The 27,959-nt window shown below is 44.3% G+C and overlaps 1 protein-coding gene across 2 annotated transcripts; it reads right to left on the bottom strand.

Annotated features, from left to right (window-relative positions):
* Window positions 1-473: 473 nt before the first annotated feature.
* On the bottom strand, window positions 474-27,959 carry RNF19B (ring finger protein 19B; the record flags this gene model as incomplete). Of its 2 annotated transcripts, none has more annotated exons than XM_080692926.1 (9): window positions 474-960; window positions 1,703-1,834; window positions 4,585-4,792; window positions 5,672-5,812; window positions 8,218-8,332; window positions 8,784-8,946; window positions 10,770-10,911; window positions 15,341-15,546; window positions 27,334-27,959. In XM_080692926.1, the coding sequence occupies 9 exons, from the start codon at window positions 27,957-27,959 to the stop codon at window positions 474-476; spliced, it is 2,220 nt and encodes a 739-aa protein (XP_080549052.1). The 2 variants fall into 2 exon arrangements, with proteins under 2 accessions (XP_080549052.1, XP_080549051.1); XM_080692925.1 differs by having other exon boundaries at window positions 10,770-10,914.

Here is a 27,959-nt window from a genome sequence, read left to right on the forward strand (position 1 = left end):
ACTATAATCCTTCTTCCCTGGGGTTAAAAAACTCAGGTCTAGAGACTGTCAAAGATGCGGTGTTCTGTTTCAATCAAACACTTGGCTCTGCAGAACTAGCTAAGCCAAGGAAAATGAGATGAGTTGAATTACAACAGAAATCTTTATTAAAATGTGTCCTTCAGTAATATGTTAGCATACATACAATATACACACATACATATGTACACTCTTTGACACACCTCACGGATTGCCAACATTAACGAATAAATTAAAACTAAAAAAAGGGGGGAGGGGAGGGGAGGGGAGACTAAGGGCAAATATTTCATATTTTATCTGGTAAGAAATTGCAAATTTCTCAGGAATTCCCTGGGGGAAACCTGACCAGAGAATCTTTGAAATAAAATATGTAAGCCCCCACCCCCCCAAAAAAAAGATTCCAAAAGATGCAGTTACAACAAGTGTGCTTCTCAGAACAGGAGCATTCATCCTCTTCATACTCTGGCTTCTGCACCTTCTGGCTGCAAGACAGTCTGTCCCTCGGCTGGGGCAGAGAGGTTCATTTGGGCACTTGGGCTTGGTGCACCTTGGGCTCTGGGGGTCGAGGGGCAGGCTGCCGTGTGGGAGCGGGGGGAGCCACACTCATCCGAGGTGATGTCTGGCACATCGTCTGACTGCGTGTCAGAGCTCTCCAGGTCACTGCGGATGCTCTCCGGCTGGGCCAGGCTGATGTCCCAAGCTTTGCTGGCCAGGCAGTCTTTCTGTTCACAGCTTTGGTGTTTGCAGGGGGGATCCTCTTCATTGCCATTGTTGCTGCCGCCACTGTCGCCACCACTTTCACCATCACCGCCACCTTCTTCTTCATTTTCTGCCATCTGAGCATGGACATGGAGTGAGTCCTCGGTGCTGCTTCCGCTCACCAGCTGATAGTGGCTTGGTTTGGCTTCAATGTCTACTTGGATCTCCATATTATTACATTCTCTGTGGAGACAAAAGCCACTGTGCTGAGTCATGCATGGGTCATGCTACACCTGTTGGTAAAAGCAGTTTGTGAGATCAGGATTAGGACATTTAAAAAGATGAAAAAAGCAGTGGACTAGAACTCACTTTTTGCTACACATGCACACGCACACACACTTCCCAAAAAAATCTCTTTGAACATCTAAAAAGAGCTTCCAAAATTCAACTAAGGGCCAGAGCTTCATGCTATCTTACTCAAAATATGAAAATGAAAGATTTACATCTTTCTACTACTATGCCACAATTAGAAAAAGCCAGAGTCCCTATAGTAAGGAGTACTGTAATCACACCATGCCGGACATACTACTCAAAATGAAAGCACAACACGCCGTGGGAACCGTATCAAGCAAAGGGCGAGCAGAAACCTTAGACTTACAGACATCATTGAACACCAGTCTCTCTCTTTAACATCTATGTGAATAATTACACATTGTTGCAATGGCTAAGAAAGAAAGAGGATGGAAAAAAGGGAGGGAAAGAAGGAAGAAAACATGGGAAAAAAATCACTCTAAACATCAAGTGCTAGCAGGAAGAATCAAGAGATGCCATACACCCTAGTGCCAGGAACCTGCTCAGTTAAAGGACATACCATGTGTGTATCCCATCAGTGGTGTGTAAGAGCCTAACGAGCACCAAGCTGCGGAAGACCTCGTCCCCAACCAAAAGAATGCAACCTCTCCTGGACATCTGACTGTTCACATACCTGTCCTGTGGGTTGTAGGAACTGATTATGGAACCGGCCATAGCACGAGTGCTCGCGTTGTCACTAATTGCACCAAGACTGGCTGTGTCTTTGGGGAAAATTTCCTTTTGGACATCGGCTTGGACTTCTAACCTGTGTAAAGAGGGGACGTTCAAGTTAATACAAGACCTGAGTATTCCGAGACAGCCCACTTCCTGGCACACATCCCTTCCATTACTCTCTGGCAGCTGTGTGACCTATCTGATTATCTTCAACTGTCAAAGCTCAAATACACGGCCACACATTTTCTCTCTTAAATATCCACTGAAAGCGTCCCCTCCTCTCTATCCCCACTGCTGCTGCTTGCTTCAGGTCCCCAACATCTGCCTGGGCGCTCTCCCCACGAGCCTCTGAGTCCAAGTCAAACAATGTCCAGACCAGTGTCGGTGTGGACACCTGATCACGATAACAGTTCTCCAACTTCGGTTGCCTCCTGCCCACAGGCATTTACGGTCTTCTTGATCAGACAAGGAGACCTCTCTCCAGTTCTTTCTCTTTCACTATAGGTTCCAAGTCATAATCATTCTGAATTTACATTTTATTGATTCTATACGTATTATTCCCTCTTGCCGGAAGTTTACTTTCTTCAGCTTAACAACCATTCAGTCTTTAACAACAAAAGAAATACCACATCCTCATTCTCTCAATTAACCAATCACTTCTAAAGAAGTGCTTTCCCAGCATCTACCCATGTATCAATTTGTGTCTCTCTCTCCCACTCTCTCTCCCACTCCTCTGGAGCTCAACAAAAGGAGAGACCGCATCTTTCACACTTCACCTCCTGGGCCCTGCCATAACACCGCCCAACACTTAGCAATCAAATTACCTCCAGGCTATAAATGGAAGGACATACAGGGCCAAGCTCCTTCTTCCTCACAGAGCAGCACTTTCCTGATGGTTCTGATAGCTCAGAACCCTAACTATTTGCTTTCTTGGCTCCAACACCATTTTGTTGCACACTTAAGTATTTCCTCATAATGGGTTTCACCGTCAAACCCATCTGACTCATTCACTTCCTATATAAGAAAGGCTTCCACAGAACTGGAACAGCTGGACTAGCTAAGCTGCAGTTTCAGCAAGTCACTCTCCAATTATGTTTGTCTCCTCAAAACAGGGGAATTGGCCTTAAGAGCATGCAGCAGCAGATACTCCATAATGTGGGAGCGGGATCCCCTAGAAGACACCAGTATCATGAGAGGAGACGCAGGCGGTCAGCAACAGTCTCCATCCTACGCTTTTGCTCTGCTTCAGATGCCCTTCAAAATGTGCCAGGCCTGGCAAAAGGAGAAGAGTCAAGAAAAGCGTACTTGGTCACACAGATGGGTTTCTTTTCAGCTCTGTCAGACTCACTCTTGGTTGGCAGAACCTCTTTCTTTTCTTTCTTTTGGTAGAACTGGGGTTGAACCCAGGGGCATTCTACCTCCCAGCTATACCCCCAGACCTATATCTTTTATTTTGAAGCAGCGTCTCACTAAGTTGCAGATGACCTAAGTAGCTGATGGCCTAAGAGGCTGGCTGTGAACCTGCAATCCTGTCTCAGTCTCCTGAGTACCCAGTTTATGAGTGTGCGTCACCACGCCTGGCTGACAGAACCTTTTTCAAAGGTGGGTCCCAGATGCTGGTTCATGCAATGGTATGCTAGACTCACCTGGGAAGCTTAACACAGACCACCCCTAGATCCCTTTCTAGGAGGCTATAAGCTATTAATTTTGAAAATGGGCCCTAAACCTATTTTTAAGAGGTTTCCAGGTGACTGACAAGCATGGAGGTATGGATCCAGTCCATACGCCATCTGCTACTTGAATCCTTTTAATAGCCAATGGCCCTCTGGTCTCACTCTGAACACTTCAAGGGATAAGTGGCTCAGTACCTACAAAGGCAATTCTTTCCTCTTTAGGATTTATAGAGTCTTCCCCTATATTATCTACACTGCACCAAGCTTAGCTCCTTCTAGCTTCTACCTTGCCATTTTAGCCTTCTTGGCCTGGGTCTCAGAAGGCTGAGCCTCCCTTGCTGAGGCCTTCAGACATCTGGAGCCACGCCCTTGTTCCGGCCTGCTTTGTTCCAGCCTGTGCCCTCCCAGGCCACTGCCCTGGTCAATCAGCTAACTGCTTCCCACTCATGTCTGTTACGCTCCTCTGAGTATGTTCTGGTTTTACTGGTGAAATGAAATGGTGCAAAGAAGCCGCAGTCTTTTTTTTTTTTTTTTTTTTTTTTTTGTGGTACTGTGGATGGAACCCAGGGGCATTCTACCTCTGAGTGATACCCCCAGCTCTATTTTTTATTCTTTATTTTGAAACAGAGTCTCACTGAGTTGCAAAAGACCTCACTAAGCAGCTGAGGCTGTCCACAAACCACAATCCTCCTGTCTCAGCCTCCCAAATGCTGGGATTACAAGCATGCACCACCATGCCCGGCTCAGCCAGTCTTCTCAGTCATAAAACTTTACATATTCTCAACACAAATTCATAGAATTGATTTTCCATATCTATCAAATGGGAATAGGAAGGTTGTAAGAATTGTAGTAACAATAAGCCAATAAGATACAGAATACACGGTTTAACTGAAAGCCAACAACAAACCTAATGGGGAACTCAGCCTCAAAAATCGTATAAAAATGCCTGCTTTCCAATTAGGAAGGCAGCCTGATGTGGGAAAGGGAGAATATGAAGTCAACATTATCTGTACATGGAAGCAGCTATAGCACAGCGGAAAGGACTCCAAACTTTGCTAAAAATAGAAAAAAATACCACTGATGATTAAATCAAAATAAGATGATATATGGCCCCATCCAGAGAAATGGCTAGTATATTGCTTCATCTAGAAGTTATCTATTGGTTTACCTGCTGTATTTTCCCTTGCCACTGGAGAGAATGCCACCGCTCAGCGTACCCCCCGAGAGGGCTGCAAAGCTGGCTGTTTCACTGTAAGGGCCTTGCACGACACTGAGTCCGTCAGTAGGGCTTCCACTGGTGCTCAACACACTGGTCAGGCCTTCGATGCTGCTTTCACCAATGCTGGGATTCTTGAGGGCTCGCCAGGCATCTGCCACTGTGGGTGGGACAAAACATCTCAATTTGAGACAGTGCAGCATCAAAACAGCCTGGAAAGCATTTTCCTGCAACACCTTTTCAAAGTGAAGATTTTTAGGGACTGCTGCTATGCGCAGCTACTATAATCAGATGTTTTAACCCGTGCTCATATTTAATCCTCTCCCAAATTATCCCCAACTTTAGATGAGAGAATCAGAATTTAAAACTAACTGACTTGTCCAAGGTCCCAGTCACACCAAACTACAATTCTGATTCCAACTCCACTACTGTTTCCACTACACTATACCTGCCTTTAATCAATTGAAAACTTCAAAATATGTTCAGGTCCTGTATGGACAGTAGAAAGCTTGAAAAAACTTTGGTGACCTCTGGCACCCCAGGTTAGTTAAGATGGTAAAGTGGACACAGTGAGTGTTCAAATAGAAGTCAGAAGACTTGCTCTACTCCTGGCTCTGCAGAAACTCTTGATAGATACCGAAATAAAAGCTTAAGTTCCCATTTAAACAGAGATAATAATAGCCCCTGCCCTCCCTCCCTCTCTTCAGAGAGCTGCTGTAAAAAGCAAGCAAGATAATAACTGTGTAAAGTCCTCTGAAAATTATAAAGTACTGTGCTGATATAAGGCTTTATTATAATCACTACTACTACCAGCATACTTGGAGTTACTTGGAATCCTACTAGTTCATACCTGCTACAGAGGTGAGCACCAGAGGAATTAACCTAGTAATTCTGGAACAAAGAAATGAAAAGCTAAAAATAGTTTGCCCCCTACAAAGCTCATTATCCAAAGTAGTCTAATGACAAACTCTCTGTAAAATGTGCTTTTATTAATTTTTATCTTGTATCTCATTTATCTAAATAAAATATCATCTTTTACCTGTAATTGGTCCATCATCTTCATCAAACTCAATTTTCACTCCCTTTCCATTGGCTGTGCTAACACCACAGCCACCTCCACGACAGAGAGAAATGGGCACAACCCCATAGACATAAGCCAGCATAATGGGGACACCAATACCTGGGGGAAGAGATGGAAACATGTCAGCAGGCCATGATGCTGCAACTGACCTGAATCCTCCCTCCCAGCCTGGGCCTGGATAAACCACTTTGTAAAGGCCAGAGACAGGGTGGACTATCCCAAAGAGGCTGCCTGGTATAATGGAACGATGACCAGACTTGCAAACGAAACGTCTGTATTGGCCAGGTGCAGTGACGCATACCTGTAATCCCAGCTACTCAGGAGGCTGAGGTAGGAGGATCCAAATTTAACACCAGCCTGGGCAACTTAGTGAGACCCTGTCTGCAAATAAAAAGAGCTAAGGGTATAGTTCAATGGTACAGCACCCGTGGGCTACTCAGTAGTACGTACTGCCCAGCATAGTAAATATATTTTGCTTTCATTTCCCTCTCCTATTCACAATAGTGCTAACCTAAGAATCAACCAAGAATAAAACATAGAATAAGTGATCACTGAAGTTTAGGATGCCCCCCAAAAGTGGTAATTCCAAAACTATACTGCTGTGTGGGGACAGAATAATTTAGTTGTTAAGAATACAGGTTCCAGCCGGGCATGGTGGCGCACGTTTGTAATCCCCGCTCTTGGGAGGCAGAGACAGGAGGATCGCGCAGGTTAGAAGCCAGCCGTGCGCGCTGGCTTAGGAGACCCTGTTTCCAAATAAAAATGTAAAAATAGGTCTGGGAGTGTAGCCTGGAGGTAGAAGGGCTTCCAGGAACCCCAGTACCACAAAAAAAAAAAAAAAAAAAAAAAAAAAAAAAGAATACAGGTTCTGGAGTTGGGCATGGTGGCACATGCTTGTAATCCCAGCATTCGGGAGGTTGAGACAGGAGGACCGCGGTTCGCAGACAGCCTCAGCTACTTAGTGAGGCCCTCTGCAACACAGTGAGACCCTGTTTCAAAATAAAGAATAAAAAATAGGGCAGGGGGTGTAGCTTGGAGGTCGAATGTCCCTGGGTTCCATCCCCAGACCCGAAAAAAAAAAAAAAAAGAATACAGGTTCTGGCCGGGCATGGTGGTGCATGCTTGTGAACCCGGTATTTGGGAGGCTGAGACAGGAGGATCTCAAGTTCAAGGATAGCCTCAGCTACTTAGTGAGGCCCTGTTTCAAAATAAAGAATAAGGCCGGGCGTGGTAGCGCACGCTTGTAATCCCTGAGCTTGGAAGGCTGAGACAGGAGGATCTCGCAGGTTCGAAGCCAGCCTCTGCTGGATTAAGAGACCCTGTTTCCAAATTAAAAAAACATAAAATGGGTCTGGGAGTATTGCCCATAGCCCGGAGGTAGAAGGCTCCTGGGTTCCATCCCCAGTACCACCAAAAATAAAGTAAAATAAAAACAAAATAAAGAATAAGCCGGGCATGGTGGCACACGCTTGTAATCCCAGCACTTGGGAGGCTGAGACAGGAAGAGCGCACAGGTTCAAAGCCAGCCTCAGCTACTTAGTGAGGCTCTCAGCAACTTAGTGAGACCCTGTTTCCAAATAAAATATAAAATAGGTCTGGGAGTGTAGCCTGGGGTGGGGTAAAAGCCTCTGGGTTCCATCCCTAGTACCACACACACACAAAAATAGGTCTGGGAGTATAACCTGGAGGTAGAAAAGCCCTTGGGTTCCACCCACAGTACCAGGGGGGAAAAAAAAAAGAAAAGAAAAAAGAAAAAAAAGGAATAAAAGAAGTAGGGCTGGGCCGGGCGTGGTGGCTCACGCTTGTAATTCCCATGCTTGGGAGGCTGAGACAGGAGGATCACGCAGGTTTGAAGCCAGCCGCGCTGGCTTAAGAGACCCTGTTTCCAAATAAAATATAAAATAGGTCTGGGAGTGTAGCCTGGAGGTAGAAGGCCCCTGGGTTCCATCCCCAGTACCACCAAAAAAAAAAAATAGTAGGGCTGGGAGTTTAGTTCAGAGGTAGAATGCCTCTTGGTTCCACTCCCATTGCTGCCCATTAATAAATAAATAAATAGATAAATAAATAAATAAATAAATAAGATCTGAAATAAGACAGCCTTGATTCATGTCCTACAATGTGACTTTGAGAAAAGTACTTCACCTCTTGCTTTTGTAAGGATTGAATATATTAATATGTGGGAGGTACTGAGAATCACTTGTGGCACATAAACTCATGAAATATTAGTTATGTATTATATTTTTCTAAAACAAATCATCCCAGTGTGGTGGCATATGCCTGTAATTCCAGCTTCTGGGTGGCTGAGGCAGGAGAACTGCAAGTTCAAGGCCAGCCTTGGGCAACTAGCAAGATCCTTTCTCAAAATAAAATAAAAAGGGCTGGAGATGTAGTTCAGAGATAGAATGCCCCTGGATTCAATCTCAAGTACCACAAAAAATATCTCTGGAACAAAATTGCTTTGGTCAGAAAGCTATCAGAGGAGTCATGGCCCTGGGCCAGCTTACCAACACTAACTGCAGCAATCACTGGGGATGCAATGACCGACAAAGTCACTCCTCCCGTGATGGCCAAATTCCGCTTGTGTTTGGAGGTTTTCCTTCCCTCATACCTGCTGTGAATCTAATAAAAGAGAAAATCCAGGTCAGCAGGTTAGGACATCAGTATTTTTCCAGGAGAGAAAGATAAGCAAATATTCATTTATGAGTTATCTATATTATATTAAAATATAACCTCTATCCAGAACTGTTATCTTTCTCAATTTTTAACCTAACTCAAGACCTGGAAAATAAAAACTAATAAAGAAAAAGTCCAAGAAGAGACAAAATAACTTAGGGGAATGAAGTAAGTTTTTCACCTTTAAGTCCCTGAGACAAGACAAACCCAGGATGTTAATAAGAACTTTAAGATCCCAAGGGGGTTTATAAAAACCCATTTGAAAAATTAAAGTTATTTTTATCTAAGAACCAGCTGGTTTCCAGGCAGCTCTGAGATATAAGCTTCTTCCCATTTCCCTCAAGCTTTTGCCAACAAACCTAAAGCTGGAAGAGGCACAGAACCCAGTGTGTCTTACCATCCTTCCAACGTAAACAGGAATGCCAATGACCATGGCAGGAATGGCAATGCCGGCGATGAGAGAAATCCCCACTGGAGCACCAATCAGTGTGCCCAGCTGCCAAAGAATTTTCTTCTTCCGGCTCCATGGCTTCTTGCCCCAGAATGTACAGCCAGAGGGGCTGTAGAGGAAACATGCTGAAGTTAATGTCAGCATTACAAGCACAGGTACTGTTGCTAGAGGGCTTGATAACAACAGCCTCCTTTTCAATAGGAGTGATCAAGTTACAGATGGTCACGGGAAATGGATATATTATACAAGAGAGAGGAAAAGACAAGGCCAGATTATCTCTTAGAGTGCTGAGTTTATTACTTTCTTTTTGTTGAGCTTATTACTTTTTTTGGTAAAGGCAGACCTCCAGAAATGAAACTTTTCCTTCTTCTCTGCTGAACTGTCTTCCCAGATCCACCAACAACGATCCAGCTTCCTTGACTGATACTGCTTGGGACTCTGCACAGCCTACTACTTGCATCTCACTCAGACACACTGTATTCCACAGTTACTAAACATTCTTCCTGTGCAGTATCTTAGCATATGTCCTATCACCCCTAATAGATACTTCAAACAAGTTCATCACCACCTTTGTCAGCTAGGTCCTCTGATTTCACTACTTTTACACTCAGCCTTTCTGTGCCTAGTCCTTGTTTCTTATTCCTTTTGTGTTATCTTCTCTATCTGATAGGATAAGCAATTTTGAAAGTAGAAATCAACTTATTCTATCCTGTGTCCCCAATTACTGTGACAGAGCAAGTACTCAAATGTCCACTAAATTAGAAATGAGACGTTTCATCTACACAGTGAATGCTATACAATAAAATGTATAAATATTAACTCCTCTCGCAATTATTTTAAGATTCACTTAATTCTTTGAGAACTCACTACATGCAAGAAATTATAAACAGGTCATATTTTAGTAACATTAAACAAGTATATAAAGTACAAATAGTGATGACATATTGAAAGCAATAAAGGAAAGTCAATGAAGAGTGAGGCAGAACCCAGCTACTTAGGAAGCTGAAACAGGAGGTTTGCAAGTCTGAGGTCAGCCTAAACAATGGTGAAATCCTGTCTCAAAATTTAAAAAATTTTAGAACCGGGCGTGGTGGCGCACGCTTGTAATCCTTGCGCTTGGGAGGCTGAGACAGGAGGATCGCACAGGTTCGAAACCAGCCTCAGCTACTTAGTGAGGCTCTCAGCAACTTAGTGAGACCCTGTTGCCAAATAAAATATAAAAAAGGTCTGGGAGTATAGCCTGGAGGTAGAAAGCCTCTGGGTTCCACCCCCAGTACCACCAAGAAAATTTTAAAAAATTTTAAAAAGAGATGAGGATATGGCTAAGCCATAGAGAGCTTGTCTAGTATGCACAAGGCCCAGGGTTTAATCCTCAGTACTGCAAAACAAAGAATGAGGCAGAAGATGGGAAGGCCTGATGGGTGAAAGGGAATTTAATTTATTCATCTTGAGGGATGAATAAGAAATGAGCAAGTTGTGATAAAAGGGGGATACTGGAATACTGGGAGGCTGAGATGACTGGAAAGCATTCCAGGCAAAAGCAAAAGCAAAAACAAACAAATAAAAAACCCCCCAAAAATCCCAGAAAAATCCAACATAAAAAAGAAAGGAAGGAGGCAAGATAGCAAAGAGAGGCACAGGGAAGAGCAAACCCAGATTACTGGAATACAGCATGACTAGAAGAGTAGCTTAAGGTCAGACTGTGAAAAGCTTTAGAAGCAATGTTAGGGGTGAATGAGACATGATCTAGAAGGTAATGGAGACGTCCTGGAGGTTGCTAAGCTGGAAAAAAACATGATCAGAGGAGTGTTTCAGAGGAACTTTTTACAACTTCCTTAATTTGAAATGAGAGAACTGTGTCTCTTTAACATCCTTTTTCCTAAATGAGTAAAAGAACAGACTGCAAAATCAGTGGATCTATTTCCATCTCACCTGAGGTAATGCAAGTCGGAGATCTCTTTCATACAAAGCCAGCAGAATTCACAGCCACACACGGCACAGGTCATGTGATTACAGCTTCCATCATTCATCTTGATAATGTAAGCGCTGCATCGTGGACATGGCTTGATGTCATCTGCTAAGGGGGGAAGAAGGGATGGGTGGGAAAAATACCCACAGTTAAATGCCTACTTTAATTTTATTATTGTTTTTTTATTTTATTTTTTTGCGGGTCTGGGGATGGAACCCAGGGGCATTCGACCTCCAAGCTACACACCCTGCCCTATATTTTATTATTTATTTTGTTTTTTTGGTGGTACTGGGGGTGGAACCCAGAGATTTTCTACCTCCGGGCTATATTCTCAGACCTTTTTTTATATTTTATTTGGAAACAGGGCCTCACTAAGTTGCAGGAAGCCTCACTGAGTAGCTGAGGCTGGCTTCGAACCCGTGTGATCCTCCTGTCTCAGCCTCCCAAGCACGGGGATTACAAGGGTGCGCCACCACGCCCAGCTTTTTATTATTTATTTTGAAACAGGGTCTCACTAAGTTGCGGAAGGCCTCACTAAGTAGCTGAGGCTGTCTGCAAACCGTGATCCTTGGGTCTCAGCCTCCTGAATATGCTGGGATTAAAAGCATGTGCCACCACGCCCAGCTTAACTTCATTATTCTTAAAGAGTATAAATAGGAAATGAGACAGTCAAGAACTCCTGACTGAGAATTCCAAATTGTGCAACATAACTTTACTGGAAGGTTATGTCTAGACTTCAGGAATTTTCATGAAATGAATTCTGTTTCATATTGAGCTGCCTAGACCAATAACTGGCATCTTACCTAGCACTTGAGTCACACTCAGAAAAATTTCCCTAGAGAAAATAATGGTTCCAAGAAAAATGGAATTTCCACCTGCCAATAGGCTGATTTTTTTTTTTTTTTTTTTTGGTGGTACTGGGGATGGAACCCAGGGGCATTCTACCTCTGAGCTACACCTCCAGCCCTATTTTTTAGTCTTTTTAAAAAATGTTTTTACCTGCCTCCAAGCTACACCCCGTACCCTAATTTTTTATTCTTTATTTTGAAACAGGGTCTCACTGAGTTGCAAAGAGCCTCACTAAGTAGCTGAGGCTGTCCGCAAACCGTGATCCTCCAGTCTCAGCCTCCCTAATGCTGGGATTATAAGCACGCATCACTATGCCCAGCTAGGCTGACATATTTAAAAGCAGAGTCCTACCTCAAGAACAGACAGTAGCTAGAATTTGGCTTAAGTTTTGCTGTTAGTTCAGTAAACTCATTTTTCAGATACAACAGGTACTATTGTGACTTGCTATTAACACAAACCACAATCTCTTCCTATGATATTTTCTAATTTAAAACCTAGCTGGGCGTGGTGGTGCACGCTTATAATCCCAGCCTTTGGGATTATAATTTGAGATTGTCTCAACAGGAGGATCGTGGTTCAAGGACAGCCTCAGCTACTACTTAGGACTTTGCAACTCAGCGAGACCATGTTTCCAAATAAAGAATAAAAAATAGGTCTGGGGATATAGCTCAGAGGTAGAATGCCCCTGGGTTCCATCCCCAGTACGGCAAAAACAAAACAAAACAAAAAATAAAAATTAGGTATGCTATGTAATATACACCTGGTAATGTTCACAGGAAGTTAGGAACTATTCTATTAAAATAACAATTTAGGGGATTATGCTGTGCCAGGAAAAAGTGAATAGCAAAATCTTTCCTACTAACCTCTCCCAAATGACATCAGTGAAATAAATTTACCAGAGGCAATAAATCCACTGACATTTTAAAATAGGTTTATTCTGACTTGTCAAGGTTGGAACTAAATGTGCGACATTCCTGTTTTGTTTTTTTGAGATATTCCTCCTTTTAAGGTTAATCATTAATCCATACTGATATTATTTCCTTTTCTTAAATCTGTACCTTGCCTCCACAAGCAGTGACGCACGCAAAGCCAGAAAGCAAATACAAGTTTAACATTAAATGTCTTTCTGCTCACAATGAAAGTATTGAAGAAGCCCTTAGCAAAAAGAACTAATTGAGCCAGGCATGGTGTAGTACACTTGTAATCTCAGTACTCAGGAGACTGAAACAGGAGAATCACAGGTTTGTGGCCAGCCTCAGCAACTTGTGGGGCCTTCCATAACTTAGTGAGATCCTGTTTCAAAATAAAGAATAAGCTGAGCCAGATGTGATGGCACACGTTTGTAATCCCAGCATTTAGGAGGCTGAGACCAGAGGACTGCGGTTTGTGAACAGCCTGAGCTACTTAGTGGGGCCCTCCGCAACTTCTGTTTCAAAATAAAGAATAAAAAAATAAGACTGGGGGTGTAGCTTGGAGGTCGAATGCCCCTGGGTTCCATCCCCAGACGCGCAAAAATAAAATAAAATAAAATAAAATAAAATAAAATAAAAAATAAAGAATAAACTGGGGGGGGGGTGGCGGCACATGCTTGTAATCCCAGCATTCGGGAGGCTGAGACAGGAAAATGTGTTTTGTGGACAGCCAGCCACAGCTGCTACTTAATGAGGCCCTTTGCAACTCAGTGAGACCCTATTTCAAAATAAAGAATAAGCCAGGCATGGTGGCACACGCTTGTAATCCCAGCATTCAGGAGGTCGAGACAGGAGGATTTCACAGGTTCGAAGCCCTTTGCAACTCAGTGAGACCCTGTTTCAAAATAAAAAAATAAAAAAATAGGCTGGGCGTGGCGGTGCACACTTGTATTCCCCCACACTTGGGAGGCGGAGACAGGAGGATCTCCCAGATTCAAAGCCAGCCTCAATGGCATAAGAGACCCTGTTTCCAAATAAAAAATATATAAAATAGCCCCCCCCCAAAAAAAAAAAGGGTTGGAGGTATAACTCGGAGGTAGAGTATCTCTGGGTTCTATCCCCAGTACCGAAAAACAAACAAAAACAAAACAAACAAAACAAAAAATAAAAATTAGGAGCTGGGCGTGGTGGTGCATGCTTGTAATCCCAGCATTTGGGAGGCTGAGACGGAAGGATTGCAGTTCACAGACAGCCTCAGGTACTTAGTGAGGCCCTCTGTAACTTAGTGAGACCCTGTTTCAAATTAAAGAATAAAAAATAGGGCAGGGGGTGTAGCTCGGAGGTTGAATGCCCCTGGGTTCCATCTCCAGACCCGAAAAAAAAATAAAAATGAAAATAAAAAATAGGGCTGGGGGGTATAGCTCAAAGGTAGAATGCCCCTGGGTTCCATCCCGAGTATGTGTGTGTGTGTGTGTGTACGTACACACACACACACACACACACACACACACACACACACACAGAAAAGAAAGGAAAAGAAAGAAAGAAGAAAAAAGGGAATAAAATAGAGCTAGGGATGCGGCTCAGAGGCAGAATGCCCCTGGGTTCCATCTCCAGTACCAAAAAAAAAAAAAAAAAAAAATTGCTCTTTAATCTGAGACATTACTAAGAAAGTGGAAACTCAAGAATTTAATATTTTACTAGGCACAGTGGGCTCACCTATAATCTCAAAGACTCCCTCATAATCTCTCAGACTCAAAAGTAAAAAAAAAAAAAAAAAAAAAAAAGGCGGCTATGTTGGTTGGTGCACACCTGCAATCCTAGTACTTGGGAGGCAGGAAGATTGCAGGTTCGAGGACAGTCTTAGCAAGTAGTGAGGCTCTCATTAACCCAATGAGCCTGTTTCAAAATTTAAAAAGTAAGATAGGGCTGAGGTGTAGTTCGGAGGTAGAATGCCCCTGGGTTAAGTTCCCAGTGACATACACATACAAAAAACAAAAATAAAAACAAAACAAGGCTGTGAATGTAGCTCAGTGTTAGAGCACTTTCCTAGCATGTCTGAGGCCCTCAATTCAATCCCAAGAACCACAGACATAAGAATTCAATATTGTTATATTCCAAATTTATGTCGCTTGGATAACCAATAATGGTCAGAAAGGGAAGCTACATATCAAAAATATTAATGAAAGTATAACCAAGCCAAACAGTATGCATACCTATAGTCCCAGCTACTTGGGAGGCCAGAGAGGATTACTTGAGCACAAGAGTCCAAGGCCAGCCCGGGGAGATCCTGAATTAACAAAGGGGTGGTGGTGAAAGTAGAACAACTTATACTTGTGAGGATCTGGGTTTCAACCCCCAGCACTGCAAAAAATAAATAAATAAAACTAAATGGCCGGGCATGGCGGCGCACACTTGTAATCCCTGCACGTGGGAGGCTGAGACAGGAGGATCGCGCAGGTTCGAAGCCAGCCTCAGCTACTTAGTGAGGCTCTCAGCAACTTAGTGAGACCCTGTTTCCAAATTAAAAAAAAAAAAAAAAAAAATATATATATATATATATATATATATAAAACATCTGAGAGTATAGCCCGGAGGTAGAAAGCCTCTGGGTTCCACCCCCAGTACCACCAAAAAATAAATAAAACTAAATAATATTTTCTGCTCTCTGATCTCATGGAATACCTGAACCAGACAGTAAGATAATCTCTTCCAGTATGGGCTCACATTATGAGGTAACAATTAAAGAGATGATGAGATATGCCAACTTATACCTGGTCCAGATTCTTGCCCATAACTGAGACCTGAAGTGTGTTTGGTCCGAACTCGTAAAGTCTGTGCCCTCTGCTGACGGGCCATATCGCAGGTCTGATTTGGATGCCATATCTGCTTGCAGTGGTAGCAGAACTCAGTCTGGCAGCCTTCTCTCTCACAGGTTAACTTTGGGCAGCTGGCACAGCCATAGGCAATAACAGCATAACTGAGAAAGGAAATAAGAAGAAGGATCTAAACAAAATTATTCATCAAGGCTAACATAACTCAACACTATCACATAAGGTATAAAGAAAACACATCTGAGCAATTGTATAATATATCCCATGTGAGAAAGTAGATTTTTTTTTATTCTTTTTCAATACTGGGAATTGAGCTGGGCATGGTGGTGCATGCTTGTAATCCCAACATTTGGGAGGCTGAGACCGGAGAATCGCAATTCATGGACAGCCTCAGCTACTTAGTGAGGCCCTCCACAACTTAGTGAAACCCCGTTTCAAAATAAAGAATAAAAAAGAGGGCAGAGGATGTAGCTTGGAGGTCAAATGCCCCTGGCTTCCATCCCTAGACCTGCAAAAAAAAATAAATAAAAATACTGGGAACTGAAGCCAGGGGCATTTTACCTCTGAGCTATACTGCCCAGCCCTATTTTTATTCTTTACTTTGAAACAGGGTCTCACTAAGTTGTGGAGGGCCTCACTAAGTAGTTGAGGCTGGCCACGAACCTGTCATCCTCCTGTCTCAGACTCAAAAATACTGGGGTTACAAGCATGTGCCATCACACCTGGCTTATTGATTTTTATTTTTATTTTTTGTGGTGAGGGTGGAACTCACGGGCTTTTCTACCTCTGGACTATACTCCCAGACCTATTTTATACTTTATTTGGAAACAGGGTCTCACTAAGTTGCTGAGAGCCTCACTAAGTAGCTGAGAGGCTGGCTTTAAACCTGTGCAATCCTCCTGTTATTCTTTGTTTGTCTAAGTACCTTAAAATGAATATCTCAAAACACTGTAAATATTAACTAAGCATCCCTAGTCAGGAAAGGATTAAGACTATTTCACATAAGAAAAATAAAGTACAGCTGGGCATGGTGACGCATGCTTGTAATCCCAGCATTCAGAGGGCTAGGATAGGAGGATCCAAGTTGGTGGCCAGCAACTCAGTGAAAAATAAAAGAATATTTTCAGCCAGGTGTGGTGGCGCACGCTTGTAATCCCAGCATTCGGGAGGCTGAGACCGGAGGATTGTGGTTCGCAGACAGCCTCAGATACTTAGTGAGCCCGTTTGCAACTCAGTGAGACCTGGTTTCAAAATAAAGAATAAAAAAATAGGGCAGGGGTATAGCTCAGAGGTCGAATGCCTCTGGGTTCCATCCTCAGACCTGCAAAATAAATAAATAAATAAATAAATAAAAATAAAGAATAGGGCTGGGGTATAGTTCAGAGGTAGAATGCCCCTGGGTTCCATCCCCAGTACCACTAAAACAAAAAGTAAAAATAAAAATATATATGACAATGTATCCCCATTGTCATATGATGCAAACTGTACTAAAGCTCTTCTAAGAAAGAACACAGTAAGAATAGGTCAATGTGTGAATGCAAATTATTCATATCCTGTAGAAGCTCTGAGGAAATTTATCCCCAACTAGCTGCAAAATAGATATTAAAGATAAACAATGAAGAAGTCACCTGCTTGCTATTTTGTGTCAAATGGGAATAGTAGTAGAAGACCTGGAAAAATAATAAACCAAATTCTGAGGATGCAAATTAGGCCAACTGCCAGTCAGGAAGCCTTGAACACTTCATAATCCATTCCTATTTCACATGGTGAGAGAAAATATTTATTAAGATTCCTAAAATGGTCGGGCGTGGTGGTACATACTTGTAATCCCAGCATTTGGGAAGCTGAGACAGGAGGACTGAAGATCATGGACAGCCTCAGCTACTTAGTGAGGCCCTCAGTGAAACCCTGTTTCAAAACAAATAATAAAAAATAGGGCTGGGCGTGTAGCTTGGAGGTGGAATGCCCCTGGGATTATACACACACACACACACACATACACACACACACTCCTAGCTAGGCATGGTGGCACACACCTGTAATCCCAGTACACTTAGGAGGCTGAGACAGGAGGACTGCAGGTTGGAGGCCAGTCTTTGCAACTTAATGAGACTATTTCAAAACAAAAAATAGAAAGGCTGAAGATACTGTACGTCTCTGGCTTAAATTCCCAGTATAAAAACAAACAAAAAAACCAATAAAGATTCCTTTTTTTTAAAATTTGGTTTTGGTGCTAGGGATTAAACCCAGGGCCTCATGGAGGCTAAGCATATACTGTACCACTGAGCTACACCCTCATCCCTAAGATTATTATTTTTTTTAATGTACTTCTGCCAGGCATGGTGGTACATGCTTGTAATCCCAGCACATGGGAGCTGAGACAGGAGGATCACAGGTTCCCCGCCAGCCTCAGCTACTTAGTGAGGCCCCGCAACTTAGTGAGACCCTGTTTCAAAATAAAGAATAAAAAATAGGGCTTGGAAGTAGAATGCTCCTGTGGTTCAATCCCCAGCACCATAAGAAAACAAAAAACAAACAAAAAAACCTAGTTCAAATCAGTATGTCTGGTTCATTTCAATTTCTTCACTGTCAAATCTGGGAGCAGGGACCGTTTCAGTTTCTCTGCCTTTCCTTATCTGTGATGACCAAGGTATAAAGGTATCTGGTGAGCCAAACTTTAAATTTCACATTATCAGCCGGGCGTGGTGGCTCACGCCTGTAATCTCAGCATTTGGGAGGCTGAGACAGGAGGATCAGCGCAGATTCAAAGCCAGCCTCAGCTACTTAGTGAGGCTCTCAGCAACTTAGTGAGATCCTGTTTCCAAATAAAATATAAAATAGGTCTGGGAGTGTAGCCCGGAGGTATAAAAGCCCCTGGGTTCCACCCCCAGTACCACAATAAATAAATTAATTTCAGAACATCCTTATTTTTCTTTGCTTTGACAGATTTGGCATCCTTTTGCCTGGCTGTGAGTGGAAACTTCTCCATTTTCTCACTTTGAGGCACGGCAATGAGGCATGCAGGGAGAGGACACAGACCAGCACAGCAAACAGTGAGAAGCCAATTTGGGGTGTGTAATCTGGTTACCAGGAAGTAAAATATCCCCAAATACTCACGAATCCACAGCAATCTATTATATGACACAGAATTACTCAGGGCACGAGACTTGGCATTTCTGTTTTTGGGTGTCTGGTCTGGACTCTGACTCATACTGCATGATACTGAACTACTTAAAATTTCTAAACCTTGCCAGGTGTAGTGGCACACACTTGTAATCCCAATACCTGGGAGGCTGAGACAGGAGGATCACAGGTTCCTGGCCAGCCTCAGCTACTTAGTGAGGTCCTCTACAACTTAGTGAGACCCTGCTTCAAAATAAAATATAAGAATCAGGGCTGGGGGTATAGTTCAGATGTATAATTGCCCCTGGGTTCAATCCTGAGTGTCGAGAAGAAAAAAAAATCTAAACCTTACCTTCTACTCCTCCAAATAGAAGTATAGGAAGGTGTTTGCCACCATCAAGTTAAGCTAAACATATTCTAAAACTGCATTTGCAATCTTGCCCTGAAAGGTGTGATATAAAATACCACAACCACAACCAAAAGCTAGGCCGGGTGTGGTGGAACACACTTGTAACCCCAGACCTGGGAGGCCGAGACAGCCAGCCTCAGCTCCTTATAACACACACCCACAGGCTAACCAAACTAGACTCCAGACTTGGGATAGTGTTTTGGATTTTTATACATGCATGCATTTGCTCATGACACTCAGGTTTAAAATGTACCCCCCATCCTTATCTTTGTCTGAATTCCTACTCAGGTATGAATTTCTATTCATATTCTTTTATTTATTTATTTTTGCTTTTTTAATTTTTGTGGTAACAAGCTACATCCCAGTACTGTTTTTTATTCTTCTTTGCATGTGTATGGTGCTGGAGATTGAACCCAGGGCTATTCTACCTCTGAGTTACACACCTAGCCCTACTTTTTATTCTTTACTTTGAAACAGGGTCTCACTAAGTTGCGGAGGGCCTCATTAAGTAGCTAAGGCTGGCCGTGAACCTGCCATCCTCCTGTCTCAGCCTCCCAAGTATTGGGATTACAAACTGTGTTGCACCACGCCTGGCTCTATTCATATTCTTTTTTTTTTTTTTTTTTTTTGGTGGTACTGGGGTTCCTGGAAACCTTTCTACCTCCAAGCTACACTCCCAGACCTATTTTATACTTTTTTAAAATTTGGAAACAGTCTCTTAAGCCAGCGGCTGGCTTCGAACCTGCACAATCCTCGTCTCTGCCACCCAAGCGTGAGGGTGAGGTGAGGTGGGGTGGAGTGGGTGTGGGAGATTACAAGCATGTGCTACCATATTCCCAGCTCTACCAGCTCTATTCATATTCTTCTTTTTCTTTTTTTGGGGTGGTACTGGGGTTCTTAGAAACCCTTCTACCTCTGGTTACACTCCAGACACCTATTTTTTATATTTTTATTTGGAAACAGGGTCTCTTAAGCCAGCAAGGCTGGCTTCAAACCTGCACAATTCTCCAGTCTCTGCCTCCCAAGCGCGGGGGTGAGGTGGGGTGGGGTGGGGTGGGTATGGGAGATTACAAGCATGAGCTACCATATGCCTGGCTCTACCACCTCTATTCATATTCTTTTTTTGGGGGGGTGGTGGTGGTACTGGGGTTCCTGGAAACCCTTCTACCTCCGGTTACACTCCAGACACCTATTTTTTATATTTTTATTTGGAAACAGGGTCTCTTAAGCCAGCAAGGCTGGCTTCGAACCTGCGCGCTACTCCTGCGCCTCCCAACCACGGGAATTAAAAGTGTGCACCACCACGCCTGGCCTTTTTAAGCCCTTTTTGTAATACCCAGTAATTACCCAGGGATCAACACCACATCATCATTTTTGAAAGTGTCTGTTGAATGATTGTATTCTTGCCCAGCCTCTTCATCTTGGTTCTTTTTCTAAGGACTGAGTATGTTAGCTGGGCATGGTAGTGCACACTTGTAATCCCAGTAGCAAGGCACTCTGCAGCTTAGTGAGAGACCCTGTTTCAAAATAAAGAATAAAAAATAGGGTTGGAGTGCAGCTCAGAAGAAGAATGCCCCTGGGTTCAATCCCCAGCACCACCAAAAATAAAAAGAAAGAATGAATGAGTACTTTAGTAAATAGGAGACAGACACAATATTATTGAGCTAGAGGAGAGGATGGTATAGATGGGGGCTGGAGGAAGTGCAGGGGAAGTTGTGGAACAGGAAAAAGGAGCCAAATTAGGAAAAAGGCCCAGGATGATAGGCATGACTGAGACAGAAAAAAGTCACAGGTTCAAGGCCAGCCTCAGCAACTTGACAACACCCTCAGCAACTTAGTGAGACCATTTCAAAATTAAAATTAAAATAAGAGCCGGGCATGGTGGCGCATACTTGTAATCCCTGCGCTTGGGAGGCAGAGACAGGAGGATCGCGCAGGTTTGAAGCCAGCCACGTGCGCTGGCTTAGGAGACCCTGTTTCCAAATAAAAATGTAAAAATAGGTCTGGGAGTGTAGCCCGGAGGTAGAAGGGCTTCCAGAAACCCCAGTACCACCTAAAATAAAATAAAATAAAATAAGGATGTAGCTCAGAGGTGGAATGCCCGAGTTCAATACTCAGTACCAAGGGTGCAGGGAGAAGAGAACCAGAAAGACTTCAGAAGGAAAAATTCTCCTTTACAGGCTGAAATTTGTCTCACAGAGGTTGTTGTTCTCTCATGAATATGCTCAGAATGAACAGAGGCTTGCTACGTATAGGAAGGATCCAGTCCGGTTGTCTGGGAAGACCAATACTCATCTCCTGGGGTCAGGTGGGAGGCAGGACTCTACAGGGGCAGAGGCAGCAAGGAGAGTCTGGAGCAGTGGACCTGCACAAACAATTTAGTTGGGATAGCCTTATCTCTATTTATCTGTACAGAGGATCTACCCCTGTATGACAGGATATTTTATTGCCTACTTTGGTCATCCCTTAGTCTCCCACAGATTCAAAAGAGTTTAGAGTGACATTGGAGCACCTGAGAGAAAATATTCAGTTACATCATTTGGGGGGGGTTCTTAAAAAAAATGCTTGGGTAGAGACTCCAAAATGGTAATAGATCAACTATACCATTTATTAGCTAGGAAACATGAGGCCCACATTTAAACTTCTCTGAAGTGGTTTCTCCTTCATAAATACATTTACCATCATCTATATGAGACTAAAATCAAATTATGACTAAATAAGATTATACTCTGGAAGTTATAAACACTATACTATAAATAAGTATAAATGTCAATTATTTGTATTTTGGGCTAATTTTATCTCATTTGAAAATATATTTTTTTTATTTTATTTTTTATGTGGAGCATTAAAGGTATATTTTAAGCTGGGCATGGTGGCACACATTTGTAATCTCAGTACACGGGAGGCTGAGACAGGAGGATCGTGCAGGTTCCAAGCCAGCCTTAGCTACTTAGTGAGGCTCTCAGCAACTTAGTGAGACCCTGTTTTCTTTCTTTCTTTTTTTTTAATAAGTTATTTATTTATTTATTTTTATTTTGCGGTTCGGGAGATGAAACCCAGGGCATTCAACCTCCGAGCTACACCCCCTGCCCTATTTTTTATTCTTTATTTTGAAACCAGGTCTCAGTGAGTTGCAGAGGGCCTCACTAAGTAGCTGAGGCTGCCCGCGAACCATGATCCTTTGGTCTCAAAAACAAGCATGTGCCATCACACCCTGCTCCCTGTTTTCAAATAAAATATAAAATAGGTTTGGGAGGTAACCCAGAGGTAGAAGGCACTTAGGTTCCATCCCCAGTACCCCCCCCCCACACACAATATATATATTTTAAAATTATACTTTTTTTGAGCCAGGTGTGGTAGCACATGCTTTTAACCCCAGCATTTGGGAGGCTGAGACAGGAGGATCTGGGTTGGTGGCCAGCTTCAGCTACTTAGTGAGACTCTTTCTAACTCAGTGAGACCCTGTTTCAATATAAAAAATAAAGCAGCCAGGAGGGTGTGGTGGTGCATGCTTGTAGTCCCAGCATTTGGGAGACTGAGATTGGAGGATCATGGTTCAAGGACAGCCTCAGCAACTTAGTGCGGCCTTTTGCAACTCAGTGAGACCTGGTTTCAAAATAAAGTATAAAAAGTAGGGCTGGGAGTGTAGCTCGGTGGTAGAATGCCCTTGGGTTCCATCCCTAATACTGCGAAATAAAGAAATAAAGAGAGAAAAAAAGAATTAAAAAATTGGGCTGAGGGGATAGCTTGGAGGTAGAATGCTCCTGGGTCCCATCCCTAGTACCTCAAAAAACAAAAACAAAAACAAAGAAGAAAAAAATTACTTTTTTTTTTTGGGGGGGGGCAAACTGGAGGTTGAACCCAGGGCCCTTCTACCTCTGAGCTACACTCCCAGCCCTATTTTTAATTCTTTATTTTGAAAGAGGGCCTCACTAAGTTGTGGAGGGCCTCACTAAGTAGCTGAGGCTGGCAGCAAACCTGCGATCCTCCTCTGTCTTCCATGTACTGGGATTACAATTGTGTACCACCACACCTGGCAAAATTATACTTGTTGCTATAGTACTTAGTATATCAAATAGCAAAGTGAATGTTTTCCCATTAAAACTGGTTCCCTTATTTATGAATAAAATAATTTTGTATTCAAATATGAGAAAAATATTCAAAATTCTTTGTTCTGGACACAATTATTTTTTACAAAGGACCATATATCTTAATATATGATGTTCTAGTAGAGAAATCACAGTAAAATTATCAGAATTCCGGGGCCATTTATATGGTCCTCTCATCCTGACCACCATGCATGCATGCATGCATACATACATACATATATACATACATACCTGAGGAAGGAATTGATATATCTGGCTGGTAAAAACTTAATTGGTCTGGCCGGGCGTGGTGGCACACACTTGTAATCCCAGCACTTGGGAGGCTCAGACAGGAGAATCGCACGGGTTCGAAGCCAGCCTCAGCTACTTAGTGAGGCTCTGGGCAACTCAGTGAGACCCTGATTCCAAATAAAATGTAAAATAGGCCTGGGAGTATAGCCCGGAGGTAGAAAGCCCCTGGGTTTCACACCCAGTACCATAAAAAAAATTTAAAAAACCCAAAACTTAATTGGTCTGTGGGCAGTAAATATGGTCAGGTATGGGGAGAAATAACTGAGGTTTAGGGCTTCTTTACTAATGTTATCCATGATTTTTACCAGGCCCAGAAGAATAGAACTGATTAAAAAAAACAAAATAGGAGCTGGGTGTGGGGGTACATGCTTGTAATCCCAGTACTTGGAAGGTTGAGACAGGAGGATCACAGATTAATGGTCAACCTCAGCTACTTAGTGAGGCCTATGCAACTCAGTGGAGACCCTGTTTCAAAACAAAGAATAAAAAAGAGGCCTGGCCAGGCATGGTTGCACATGCTTGTAATCCCAGCATTTGGGAGGCTGAGACAGAAGGATTGAGGTTCGTGGACAGCCTTAGCTACTTAATGAGGCCATTGCAACTCACTGAGACCCTGTTTCAAAATAAAGAATAAAAAATAGGGCTGGAGTATAGCTCAGAGGTAGAATGACCTTGGGTTCCATCCCCAGTAACACACACACACACACACACACACACACACACACACACACACACACACACGTCTAGGGTGTAGTTTGGAGGTAGAATGCCCCTGAGTTTAAAAAAAAAAAAAAAGTGGATAAAATTGGGCAGGTGGAGCTCAGAGTTGAATGTCCCTGGGTCCCATCTTCAATACTCACCCGCCACACACACACACACACACACACACACACACAAAAAGATGGCAAAGCTACTGACCATGTACCTAAGGTAACTCCTTGTTTATGTAAGCACCTTAAACTGAGTATCTCAAAACACTGTAAGTATTAACTAAGCCTCCTTAGTCAGGAAAGGATTAAGACTATTTTCTGTAAGAAAAATAAAGTAGAGTGGGGTGTGGTGGTGCATGCTTGTAATCCCAGCATTTGAGAGGCTGAAACAGGAGGATCTTGGTTCCTAGACAGCCTCAGCTACTATTTTGCAAGTCCCTGATACCCTGTTTCAAAATAAAGAATAAAAAATAGGACTGGGGGTGTAGCTCAGAAGTAGAACACCCTTGGGTTCCAACCCCAGTACTGCAAAATAAATAAGTAAATACAGTAGGCAAGTGACTGTTAATAACAGGAATCAAAAAAGAAACTAGCTGGGCGTGGTGGCGCACGCTTGTAATCCCCGTGCTTGGGAGGCAGAGACAGGAGGATCGCGCAGGTTCAAAGCCAGCCGCGCACGCTGGCTTAGGAGACCCTGTTTCCAAATAAAAATGTAAAAATAGGTCTGGGAGTGTAGCCCGGAGGTAGAAGGGCTTCCAGGAACCCCAGTACCACCAAAAAAAAAAAAAAAAAAGAGAAACTAGATTTTAGCACCTCTGGCTCTCTCAATATTGTCCTTATGCCGCACTCAAGGAAGCATGCCTAAATAGTAACATCCCCCCAAATGGGGGCTATAATGACAAGCCAATGCTTTTCTGGAACAGAAGCTGGGTGGAAATAATAGTGGCCTTCACTGGAGTTAAGACCAAGCCCAGTTCGACTACCTACTAGTTATATGACCCTGAACAAATGACTTTTTTCTTTGGTGGTGCTGGGTATTGAACTCAGAGGCATTCTACCTCTGTTCTACATCCTCACTCTCTTTTATTTTGAATCTGGGTCTCACTAGGTTGCTGAGAGTCTTGCTATGTTACTGAGACTAGCCTCAAACCTGCCATCCTACTACCTCAGCCTCCCAAATACTGGGATTATAGGCATGTGCCACCACGCCCAGCTACTCAGTCTCTTTAGATTCCAGTTTCCTCATTTGTAAAACAATATCAAATCGATCTCATAATGTTGTGAGGATCAAATTATGTATGCCAGGTACATAGGTCCTCAGAGGCCAGCTTGTTTTCTTTCTCCAAACTTTACCTTCTATAAACCCATACATTATTTATAGGGAAATATTTTTGCTATAACTATCTTTACAAAATAAAAATAATAAGATTTGGAGCTGGGCGTGGTGGCGCATAGTTGTAATTCCAGTACTTGGGAGGCTGACTTTGTTCTGGAGATGATTTGCAAAATTAAAGGAGGATTACCAGTCTCAACTATTTAGTGAAGATCTCAGCAACTTAGTGAGACCCTGTTTCCAAAGAAAATATAAAATAGTTCAGGGGTGAGGCCAGAGGTGGAAGGCCCCTGGGTTCCATCTCCAGTACCACTCCCCCCAACACACACACACAAAATTTTTGGATGACATTAACTCAATACTTTGCTAAATTAAGAAACTACCTAGGAAGCTGGGTATGGTGGTGCACACTTGTAATCCGAGCTTTTGGGAGGCTAAGACAAGAGGATCCCGGTTCACAGACAGCCTCAGCTACTTAGTGAGGCCCTTTGCAACTCAGTGAGACTCTGTTTCAAAATAAAAATTAAGGCTGGCAGTGTAGCTCAGAGGTAGAATACCCCTGGGTTCCAGTAAAACACACACACACACACACACACACACACACACACACACACACACACACACACACGGCAAAAGGCTGGGAATATAGCAAAAGGCTGGGAATACAGCTCAGTGGATCAAGCACTTCTCTAGTATGGCCAAGGCCCTGTGTTCAATACCTCCCCACCCCCTAAAACTAACCTCAAAGGGCCAGCAAGAGCACTAGATATAAGCAGACCTTTTCAAGAGCCAACAAGGTCCTTCCAGATGCTTATTAACATGAAAGTGAAAGTGATCTACCCTTTGACCACGGCACTACAAAGTAATTTAGAAACCCCAGCTCAGTGAGATTAAGTAACACACCCATTTCAAAACAAGTTTGGCAGAATAAAAAAATAGAAGTTAACTCTTCTACGTATTCGAAAGGAATGTCTCCTTTTGAAAGGAGAGGAATGGCAGCATCATGGAAATTTCAAACAGCCTAGAGGCTACAATTAAAAGCCCTTGACTCCTTTGAAGCAAAGGATCACACCGCTTTTTACTAGCATCACATTTACACACTGCAAGGAGTCGCTGGCATTTTTGCCCTCAAAACATGACACAGGAGAATAAAATGATCCATCCAAGGTCACAGACAGGTAATGGCAGTCGGCCTCCCAACCACTTGGATTAGCCTCTCTAGGCTGAACGCAGGTGTTCGTGGGATGAACGGACAGTAACAACTGGATTTTTAAAGGTGGGATAATGGTGAGGGTGAGGGTAGGAGCAGAGAATCTCCACGGAATGTTTTGGGTCGGGAAATCTGGTGGTATTTCATCTCTGCAGATATGGCATATTTTAACTCACTGACTTTTGAAATCACAATGCACTAAAAAGACTGTCATTAGGATCTCAAGATCAAAGGCCTTGGCAAACACATCTTCCCATCATATCAACCTCTGGGCATTCTTTGTCTCAGTGTCCCACTGATACTCTGGACAAAGAACGGGTCTGTCCACCCCTCGCCCTGCCCAACCAGGGCCGCAGGGTAAGAACCACAGGGTGCCTCCCAATAGCGTGGCACAGAACACACAGTCCCCAGGGTGCTTCCGGAGCTCTGCCAGCGAGCTGTCCTCGTCCTCGAGGGCCATCCCCATCACCTCCATCCCAACTTTCAGCAGCGGTTGTCAGGAAAATCACGCCTTCTCCCGCAGTGCTGCTGAGCGCGCCCGTAGCCAAACGGACACACCCCTCCGACGCGCGGCCCCTTCCGAACGCCGCGCTCACGCCCTCCTCGGCCGAGCATCCCCTCCTCGCTCACTGCGCGACGACCCCCATTTCTGCAGAAGGGTTTTCGCCCGACCCGGGCCCGCCGGCCCGGTCCGACTCCGGGGCAGCCCGCGGCCGCCGCCCTCGGCCCGCCACGCCCCCGCGCTCACCCGCAGTCGGGGGCCGGGCACCAGCGGCAGTCGGGGTCCGAGGCCAGGTAGCGGCGCAGCATGAACTCCTCGTACTTGTGCATGAGCGGCGGGTCGGCGAGCAGCAGGCGGATGTCGTGCGGGTTGAGGCGCTCGCTGCACTCGGGGCAGCTGATGGGCACCCGGCTCTCGCTGATCTCCAGGCGCAGGTAGTGGCGGAGGCAGTCCCGGCACGAGCGGTGCGGGCAGCTGAGCAGGCGCGGGGCCCGCTCGGGCGGCAGCCGCACCAGGCACAGCGGGCACTCCACCTCCTCCGCGCCCGCGCCGCCGCCCTCCGCCGCCGCCTCATCGCCGGGCCCGGGCCCCGCGGCCGCCGCGGCCTCGGCCCCGGCCTCGGCGGGCGGCTCGGCGGGCGGCTCGGCGGGCAGCGCCTCGGGCGGCGGGGCCGGGGCCGGGGCCGGGGCGGGCGGCGGCGGAGGCGGCTCGACCTGCGGCTTGGCCCGGGCGCGGCGGCCGCGGGCCGAGGCGGAGAAGACGCTGTGGAAGGTGAGGCGCCGGCGCCGGCCGCCGCTGCGGCACTTGGGGTCGGGCGCGGCCGCGTGTAGGGAGGTGGAGCGCGGCGACTCGGAGTCCTTCTCGGAGCCCAT

The sequence above is a fragment of the Muscardinus avellanarius genome (genome assembly GCF_963383645.1).
Source record: "Muscardinus avellanarius genome assembly, chromosome: 3".
NCBI lineage: Eukaryota > Metazoa > Chordata > Mammalia > Rodentia > Gliridae > Muscardinus > Muscardinus avellanarius.